At 49.2% G+C, this 10,191-nt stretch overlaps 1 protein-coding gene across 1 annotated transcript in view; it reads left to right on the plus strand.

The window, feature by feature from the left end:
• Nucleotides 1-7,749, plus strand: part of Trim40 (tripartite motif containing 40) — a 33,331-nt gene extending 25,582 nt beyond the window's left edge. The window contains exons 4-5 of the mRNA XM_087210374.1: nucleotides 2,138-2,296; nucleotides 5,638-7,749. Of these exons, the coding sequence (XP_087066500.1) occupies nucleotides 2,138-2,296; nucleotides 5,638-5,826 (348 nt within the window). The 3' untranslated portion in view covers nucleotides 5,827-7,749. The remainder of the gene's footprint in view (nucleotides 1-2,137; nucleotides 2,297-5,637) is intronic.
• The last annotated feature ends 2,442 nt before the right edge of the window (nucleotides 7,750-10,191 follow it).

Consider the following 10,191-nt stretch of genomic DNA (forward strand, 5'->3'; position numbering starts at 1 on the left):
TTCTCACCAGAGTGGTACGTGGCATGTATCATGTGTGAAAATGTATCTATAGAGACATGTACAAATCGAGACTTTCCAAAAGAGGGGACATGTGTCACATCCATCTGCCAAATCATATTGGCAGCTAGGCCTCGAGGGTTAGTTCCCTCAGGGGGAATGGGCTGTGGAATCTGTGGCAACTAGGACAAGCCATAACTATCTGTCGTGCCTGAGCTTGAGATAGCTGAAAATCATGTTGTAGTGCCTTGGAGTTCTGATGGAAATAACTATGTGATTCCTTAGCCTGATCAAAAGCAGCAAGGAATCCTATAAGCTGATCTGCTTGTGCATTGCCATAGGAAAGTGGCCCAGGAAGGTTCGTATGTGATCGAATATGTCCAATATAAAAGGGAGCAGTTCTTTGACGTATGGCCTTTGGTAATCTTAAAAACAAGTTTAGTAATTTGGGTTCTAAGGTAGAGCACACCATAGCTCCTTCCAATCTTTGAGTCAAACAAACTGCATAAAAGGAATCACTTAAAATATTGAGGGGTTGGGAGGGAAAGTTTTCAATCACAAATAAAATGGCTAGCAACTCTGACCGCTGAGCAGAGAGACCAGGTGTAGGCAACACATAACTAAAGGAAGAGCTCCAAATTGCTGCTTGGCCCTTAGAGGAGCCATCAGTGAAATAGGCTGAGGCACCTTGTAATGGCTGAAATTGAGTAATCTTGGGGAGAATAAACTCATGTCGTGAAAAAAGCTGAAACAGAGGGTCACTAGGGTAATGATTATGCGTCCAGTGAAATCTGCAAAGGCTACTTGCCAATATAAAGCAGTCTGTAGCAGCATCTGCATTTGATCCCTATCAATTGGGATAATGATGAAATGAGGGTCAGCACCAAATAATTGTCGGGTACAATTACGTCCCAAGGAAACTATTTTTGCAATTTGTTCTAGATATAATCGTAGAGATTTCACTAACTGGTTAGATAAGAACAACCATTCCATGGGAAAGACCCGTTTCTCATACCATTGCCCTATTAAGCCTGTGGGTGAGTGGGGGGTGTTAAGCACAAACAAACTGGATAATTAGAGTTGATACGAAACACCTGACGGTTATGTAGGCTTTGTTGTATTAATTGTAACTCCTTTTGTGCCTCCAGAGTTAATTTTTGAGGGGAATTAAGATCAGAATCTCCCTGTAATATTTCATTCAAATTCTGTAATTGAAAAGTTGCTATCCCTATCTTAGGCCTAATCCAATTAATATCACCTAATAATTTTTGAAAATCATTTAATGTTTTTAATTTGTCTGTCCTAAATTGTATCTTTTGTGGCTTAACCGGTCATTCTGATAACAAGGTACCCAGGTAAATATAAGGCTCCGATAGTTGAAATTTTTCAGGTGCTATGCACAATCCAAAACACACTAAATCCTTCTTTGCAACAGCAAAGGCCTGTAAAAGTAGCTGTTGTGTATTTGCAGAGATTAGTATGTCATCCATATAATGTGTTAAATATACAGTAGGGAATAATTTACGAGTAGCTTGAAGAGCCTGTGCTACAAAAAGCTGACACAGTGTGGGGCTGTTAGCCATTCCTTGAGGCAACACAGTCCACTGAAAGCGCTTCATTGGTTCTTTAAAATTCGTGCTAGGTACCGAAAAGGCAAATCGAGGTCGGTCACTTGGCCACAAAGGAATGTTAGAGAAGCAGTCTTTTAAATCTATAATTCTAAGCGGCCACTTCTGGGGGATTGCCACTGGGTTCGGTAAGCCAGGTTGCAGTGCCCCCATTGGAATGAGGCTTCCATTAACTGCATGTAGGTCCTGAAGCAAACGCCATTTCCCTGACCTTTTAGGAATAACAAAGATAAGGTGCGTTCCAAGGGCTCACAGATGGTTCTAAATGCCTCTTGTTAACTTGGTCTAATATGAGTTGTAGAATGGTTAGTTTCTCCTGTGGTAAGGGCCATTGATTAACCCAAATGGGATCATTTGATTTCAATTGTAAAGGCAAGGCTGCCTTGGGTGGAGAAACTTCAATAGCCCCAACTAAAAATTTTTGATCATATCCAACTCCAAAGCGATTATTTTTTTGTTTCTGTTCTCTAGGCTGTGTTGTTCCCTGAAGTTGCTTGCCCAATCCTTTTGAGGGGGTGCTGGGAGAAGGCTACCTTTGCCGCAGCCACCAGAAGAGAGTGTGCAGGTTCCGGGAGGAGAGCAAACTCCTCCCAGGTGCAGAATGCCTGGAGTCCCCTGCACACCAGGCTCAGATGGAGCCAACCAGGGAAGATGCCATCAGCCACTGCAAGGCAAGGCTGGGGGTCAAAGCCCCAGGGCTCCTGAGCCCCCCACACTCCTGGCCCCGGAGGCTTCCTAACTAAGTTTCTTCTGCTTCCTCCTGCTTTGGATCTTGTTTGTTTCTGCGTATATTTTGTTACCGATGTTGGAGTTTCGGCGTATTAATATTGTTGCAGAAATCTCGGAAAGAAATACACAGAGACACAGAATTCGGATAAAATAATAAAATTTATTCTCTCGAGTGGATGGGATTGCCAGAAACCAGTCTGGTCAATACCCGGGCCCCCTTTGTTCAGCATTTCCCTTTTTATATCCTTTTTTAGCCATTATCTCACCCCTAGTGGTCTTTGATATGTAAATACAATTCCAGTTCCTATTTACAAGTCACAGACACAAGATAGGCCATATACATTGTAAATTCACCCTGGCCTGGTAACTTTGTTAGGTTAATGAAGTTACTGGTCAGAGTCAGATAATCCTCACCTTAAACATGGAGTTACAGGAAAATCAAATCCTAAAAGAACACATTACTTATTTTACTTCTACAACTACCTTAATATTCAATCTATTAAGTTATCCAAAACTTTCCCGTATCAATATGAGTCTGTCTGAAGGATGGTACTGTCCGTGTGAGGGCAGAGCCCCAGGGATGGGGCCTCTGCTAGTCTGCAGAGTGGAGCTGGACTGGGCAAGGCTAAGACCACAGGGCTCCCTGGTCGATAGTACTAGAAACCTGGCTAGAAATGCAAGTAGGTTTTACCTCTGTCAACAGTTATCCTGTGAATATGTATCAAAGCCTGGAAATTAGTATATGATTCTCTGTATCTCCCGTGCCATGGGCTCCTCGGTCTAGGTTGCCCTGCAAAAACTGCTCAAATTCTCGCCAGAAGTCCATGTGCTTTGGAAACTGTTCTGGCAGTGTCCTGGGATTTTGCATTTAACAAGTCAAGCCTACTTCCCCAGACAGCCTGCTTCACACTAACCTCCTGTCTCAGTACCTTGATCAACACTGCAGCCTGCAAGTCCTCTTAGGACCTATGTGAGGAATTCTTTGGGATATTTGCCCAGAAACCTGTGGGTTGGAAGGAATCATCCTTTCCCAGGCCTGGACCTTCACTGAAGGGCTGTGCCAGTGCAGGTCTCAGCAGCCCTGGGGTCCTTAGGTCCTTGTGCAGCCTCGCCAGGCATTATCCACGGTACAATTTTTACTCATCAGATAGGTGTCAAACAACATTTCATTGTTGTGTATTTTCCCCTTCTCTGGTCACTGATGAGTTTGGGCATTTATTCACATGTACGGTAATAGCCTTCTGTACTTTCTTTTCTGTGAAGTAATTGCTCATACTCTGCACGTTTTCCTGCTGAGTTCTTATCTTCTTGCTGACTTGTTGACTTTGCTTTCTCTCATGCACACAATTCTCTTCTTGGTTTCAGGCATTACAGATAACATCTCCTGAACTCTCATTTCTCTATTAATTTTGGTCGTGGTGCCATTAATTTTGATATAATCAAATTGAGTACTGCCCTCATGGTTTGTGCTTTGGTTTTGCTTCAGACATCTCTGAAAGGTCGCCGAAGAAGGGGGCACATGCGGATGTCCAAGCAAGCTTCATTGGGGCGGCAGTCTGCAGCCTGCCGGGCCGACTCACAGAATGGAGACCAGCAACTGCATGGGCTGAGCCGGAAGCTTATATAGGGATCTTGCAGGAGGGAGAGCACTAGTCCACTGGTGGGGGTGGGGGATTGGGGCTGGGGTGTGTAACAGTAGGTTTCGGTCGGGGCGGGGGATGGAGTAACTGCTTTCGGGAAGCCCCTGTCTCACCGGAACATCTGACTCAGAAAGCGGTGGGGCAGAAAGACTTTAACTAGGCCAAGAGTCACTAACAAAGGGAGGTCAGGCCTTAGCTATGCGGAAGTTCTCTGTTCCCTGTGGCCGGAGTGGGGTAAAGGGGAAGGAGAGGACCAGGCCTGCTCTGTGGGGGCTCTGAAATACCTAACAGTCCCCCTACTTCCAAGTCATAAATTTGTATCAAACATCAGCTTCTATTGACTTTATAATTTCACCTTTCACACTGAGCTCTTTAATCCATTTGGGGTCCACCCTTACATGTGGTTCTACGCAGGGACTGGTTTGATTTCTCTCTCATTGTAAGCCAGTCTTCTCAAGACCATCAACAGATTCTGTTTTTTCTCCTACTGATTTAGATACGATGTTTTCTTTTAAAAATTCCTTTATAAATATGGTCCATCCCTCAGCTCTCTCTCTCTTTCGTTTTTGTTCTTGTACCAGTGCTATTTTTTATTACTATGAATTTAAGTGCTTTTTGTCTGGCAGGGTGAGTACTTTCAGGGCTAATCTAGCAAGGAGCTACAAGAAGAGATGTTCCAGAGTCTTTGGTTGGCAATGTCACGTGTCTTAACTTTGGTATACCACAGACCTCTGTAATAATAATAAACTTTATTTTTGCTTTTTTCACAGGTTATCAAAAACCTGAAAACACCTTTTTAAAGAAAATTCAAATTGTTCATTATATTCATAGCTTCAGGGACACAGTGACCCACCCAGGTTATGATTTAGGATTGAGACGGGGAACTGTGGGTTTGCATAGTAAGCCCTTACTTAGGGCTTTTTGCTCTCCATTGGCGACAAGATGTGGTGGGAACAGAAGGTGGTACCAAAACTGAGGCAGTTCTCTTCAGACTGGCGTCCTTTCTTACTGTGGAATAGTAGGAAATGCCAGAAATTGCCGTGTGGGGGAAGGTTGGTCAATGGTGCTAAGTTACAGCTAAATAGGAGTAAGGAGCTCGGGGGTGCTTTCACGGTGGGGTGACTGTAGATAAGAATAATGAATTGTGTGTTTCAAAAAAGCTGGAAGAAGAGATTTTTAATGTTTTTACCCAAAGAAATGATAAGTTTTTGAGGAGCTAAGTATCTTACCCTGATGTGAACATTACACTGTGTGTGTATTCAAACATCACATGGTTCCCCCAAGCATGCACTGTTTTATGTATCAGTTACATCACACAGATATGTAAAGAAGCTTGGCACATGGCTCTTACCTGTGAGGAGAAAAGCACCGGAAGTCAGGCAGAAACAGCTCTGTCGCATCTATTCTTTCTGTATAGCTCGGAAACAACTTGGGAATTTAAAGCAATTACTCATTACTCTTCCGCATCATTACCCATTAAGTAAGCTCTCAAGTTCCTTACCCCAAGCCCAGTGCTTCGAAGGCGCCTGTTTTTAGGCACGATTTCCCACCGCCGCGTTCTGGGACCAGGACCTGCCGTGTTACTTGTGCCCCCAGTAGGTGGCGCCCTCGCCCCAGTCTGAAGAGCAAGTGCGGCTCTCTACGAACGACTCAACCGCGGGAGCCAGAGACTCAGGAAGGACATCGCCGAGCTTCAGCGGCTCCAGGCTCCGGCAGAGAAGCTGCGGGCCCTGCAGGTGCAGATCTCAGCGTCCTGGAGCGGGTGTCGAACGTCCTCAGGGGCGCGCCGCCTGCTCTGTCCCTGGAGCAGAGAGCTGCGGAAGTTCAGCTGAGCAGGCTGAAACCCGGGCGTTGGGCTTGGCTTCCGGTTGGCTGGCAGAGCGACCTGGGGCACGTTAAACCCGCCGACCGTCGTGTGACTTAAAAGCTCAATGAGAACCAAGGCTCCTCTCCGGGGAGCATGGTGAGCGTCAGAGAGAAGTATCTCACCGATTGAAATGGCTGCGCCAAGCACAGGGCTCGGCCTCTGTCCCTGCAGGCAGTGGGAGGGCACTGCTGAGTGACGCGCGCCGCTGTGTCTGGGCTCCGTGGCTCCAGGGGCAGGGAACTACGGACTCAGCACTCGCACTCAGGTGCTCAGAGGCAGTAGAAGGCCAGGAAGGGGTCTCAAGGAGCCTCTTTTCTGTGGTTGCAGATAGACTGTGGGAGCCACAGGCTGGGCTCGGAGCTGCAGAGCCAGCACCAAGCCAAGGGACAGCCAGGTACCCCCTCGGCAGGAGCAAGGGTCTGCGGAGGGGCTGGAACCCTCAGCCCCTCCAAGGCAATGACACAGCTCAGCAACCTGGGGCCGATCTGGAGAGGACGCCAAGGAGCTGGGCGCCAGCACCCTGGAGGTGCACGTCCCAGGCAGCTCCACACCCTGAGGTTCCCACCCACGCCTAGGCAGCCCACCCGCAGCGCCCCTCTCGGAGTTGTGCGGGGAGGTGCTCAGGTGACACGCGGTGACATGTGGCAGTGGCTTGCCTAGGACCACGCCGTGCTGCTGCTGCAGCAGAATGAGGTGCAGGGGAAGGGTGATGCTCCCAGGGAGGCAGCTCAGGGTGGCCTCACAAGTGAGTTGGGGAGGACATTTAGAGCTGACAGAAACCCGAGAGCTAATGGTTCTCACTCTCTGTCTCGCTTTCCTAGAATGCCAGGGGCTTACTGAACAGGTGTGAGTCATCCCTTCTTCGCTCCCATACATGGAGACACCTACAGTGCCCGAGACACATACCACCCACACAATACAGAGCTGCATGTGGGCTTTCCCAGCGTCAAGGGAATCCCCTGCTGCTTTACTTTTGCACCTCAGGCCACATGGCCTGTGGGAACCCCACAGAGCATCTCAGTGTGTATGCATTGTGAAGGATGTCTTTGTTTCTAGGAGTGAAACTGGATGGACTCCTCCACTCTTTCCTCCATCTGGCCGGCCCCCATTAGGCCTGCCTCCTCATTTCCTCAGCCCTCCTCCCTCCTCCCCGAGCCAGGCTCCTGTTTGTGCTCTCCTTGTGAAGGCCAGATCCATGCTCCCCAGGACCCTTTGCGGGGTCTCCGTGTGGCCTGTGAGCCAATGCTAGCACCCACCGCTCTCGTTCTCGTGTTAGAATGGAAGCAGCCAGGAGTGTGTGTGCAGTGCTGCCTCAGCACAAGGGCCTCGCGGGTGAAGGCTCCTCCCAAGTGCCGGTGGCAGTTGTCCGCGCCGCCCAGCTTGCATGGATTCACTGCTGTGGCGGGCAGACTGATGCTGTCGAGATCTTCCCCTCAGGTCCTGCCAGTGTGGCACTCCTGCCCTTCAGCCGTGGGCTCTGAGCTGCTTCCGCTACCTGGCCTGGGGCCCCTGTTTGCTCACAGACTCTCTCTGGAGCCTCTCCTCGCTGCCTGCCGGACAGCTCACCATGGCAGGGCCTCCATGCAGCCTGGAGGAGCAGAGCCGCCTGCATCCTCCAGCCACAGGAGTCAGGGGCCTTGCATCACAGTTGTGAGGAAATGGCATCTGCCCCCAACCTGAGTGGGACTGGAAGCCCATTCCTTCCCAGCTGAGCCCCGGATGACAGCCTGGCCCAGCCGGTGGCTGATTACAGCCTTGTGAAAGTAGAAGACCACGGGAAACCGTGCCCCACGATTTTGAAGCTGTGAGACAATGACTGTGGGTTGTTGGAAGGCCATGAACTTGTAATTTTTGTGGAAAAGTTGGTAATAATACAATGTGTATCAGCTATTTGTGGATGTCTCACTTTTTCAGGTGAGCAAGGACAGCCCTCTGAGTTCCCATTGTGTAAGACTGTGCCTGGCCCATAGTTAGTGTTCAGTAAAGCTTTAAAAGGATGCAGGAAAAAATTAATGCAAAGCATAAGGGCCCTACTTGATCCTCCATGTTTTGTTTTGTTTTTTCTTTTGTTTTGGGGGGCGGTTTTTGGTACTGGGGATTGAACTAGGGTCCTTGCACTTGCAAGGCAGAGGCAGAACCACTGAACTAAATCCCTGGCGATCCTTCATGTTTAAAGGGAGCCATTAATTGCCCTTTTTTTTTTTTTTTTTTCAGATAGGGCCTCACTATGCAGTTCAGGCTGGGCTCAAACTCACTATGTAGCCCAGGCTGGTCTCAAACTTGCAGCAATCCTCCTGCCTCCGGCTCCCAAGTGCTGGGATTACCAGCATGCCCCACCACACCCAGCACATTAATTGTGTTTCAGCCATAATTTATGTATTCAGCTTTTGCTGAGACAGTGAGTTCTGTGCTTGGGACTGAGGGAATAAAGAAAATAACGTAGCCACAAAGCGTTGCAGTGTTGTGCTGCAAAAGGGAAATCCAGTGTCAGACTTGAGTTTCAGCCTCAGCCCTGACTCCCAGTAACCTTCGTTACACGGGGGAAGTTCCTTCGCCTCTCTGAACATCAGCTCTGCAACTTTTTAGAGGAGGATAACAGTACTTGTGGCTTGGGATTGCTGTAAGAATGAAATGTAAGAACTGTACGTGCTCAGCGCCTGCTACAGTGCCTAACACATTGTAAATATTCAAATATATTAATCTCACCTCTTTTTAAAAATTCCACTTCCAGGCCCAGCAGCTACAGGAGAGTGCGTTGACCAAGTTGAACTGTCATAGACACTAAGTGCTTTAGGAATTCAAGGATAGATCCAGGCGACACTGGAAAAATCAGAGTAGGGTTTGTGAGGGAGGTGGAGAGCAGATAGCAGGAGACAAAGGTGAGAATAGTCTAGGCCAGAATAGCTACCTGATTGAAAGCACAGAGGTGGGAAAAGCCAGCACACGCCTGTGAGGAGGCTGGTTCCCCTGCCATGCTTGGGCACAGGCAGAGGTCAAACGGGTGCAGTGACAGCACCGGGACCTGGGAGCTGGGAAAGGCGAAGGTAAAGAGGGGTGTTCCACGGGAAGCTGGCCTGGCTCCTCTGTGTAAGGTGCATGGGCCGGGAGCTGGGAGTTGGCAGCGGGGAAGGAGAAAGCCTGGTGGGAATGTTCAGGGAAAGGAGAGTGGTCACTCGGCAGGAAGCCGCTGACCTCAGAGCAAAGTGAGGCCCAGCTTGGAAGAACGATGCGGCCACAAGAAGACCTGGGGTGACAGCTGACAATCCCTGCCGCCTTGATGGTGCCCGCGGTAGTGGGAGGAGACCAGCTCTGTTCTGGACAGAAGCCAGTGACACCACAGGCTGCAGCCGCGTCCCAGCCTCTCTCTGAGTTGGCCACTTCCGCCTGGGCCCGGAGGACTGGTCAGAAGGAAGTGGCCAGCTGGGGCTGTGAGGCGGCCCGGTGAGAAAGAGCTTGTCAGAGAGACAACGACAAGTGACCGAAATCAAGGCTCTCGGGGATCACGGTCCCTCGCTGCCAGGGAGAGCAGCGTCCAGGGTGGCCCAGTCCAGCTCCCAGCAGTGCCTGGGGTGCGACACGCAGCTGCTTGATGGCAGGAGCCCCGGCCTGAGAGCCAAACGCTGAGCCCAGGGCTCGGGCTGCTGCTCACTGGCCGCTCACTGGGAAGCATGCTCGACCTCATGTCTCAGTTCCCCTGTGTGTAAGATGGACTGTTAGCAGCTGCACCTACCTCAGGGTTGCTGCAAGGATTAAAGGAGTTAAAATGTAAAATACCATGGTAGCAGGCATGGTGACACATCCCCTTAATCCCAGTTTGCAGGCTGAGGTAGGAGGGTCACAAGTCCAGCTCCAACCTGGGCAACTTAGTGATTTATCAAGCTGTCTCAAAATCACAACTAACTAACTAAATAAGAGGGCTGCAGATGTAGCTCAGTGCAGGGGCCCTGAGCTCAATCCCTAGTACTGGAGAAAATAACAATAAAAGCTTAGTGTTTGACCAAAATGAGTTTTATGTGTGTTTGCTGTTTATCGGCATCTTTTAAATCTGTAGTTCTGGGCTTGGGATTTAGCTCAGTGGTTTCGCTGCCTGCTGCGCAAGCTCAAGGACCAGAGTTCGATCCCTGGTACCAAAAAAAAAAAGAACTGTGAGATTAAATCTGTAGTTCTTCCTGTGGGAACTGATGGTGTCTCCCAGCACTCCCTGGAGCCACCTCTGCCATGCCTTCCCTTGAGGCCTGGAGAACTGGCGCTTCCAAGTCTGTGCTTTCAACAAATTTTCCTCTATTTGAACCAAATGGAGTGGCCGCCCTTCCTACGGAAACAGCTGCTG

This window comes from Heterocephalus glaber, unplaced genomic scaffold (assembly GCF_053883595.1).
Source record: "Heterocephalus glaber isolate CG9 unplaced genomic scaffold, H.glaber_assembly_v1.0 deba00001141, whole genome shotgun sequence".
Taxonomy (NCBI): domain Eukaryota; kingdom Metazoa; phylum Chordata; class Mammalia; order Rodentia; family Bathyergidae; genus Heterocephalus; species Heterocephalus glaber.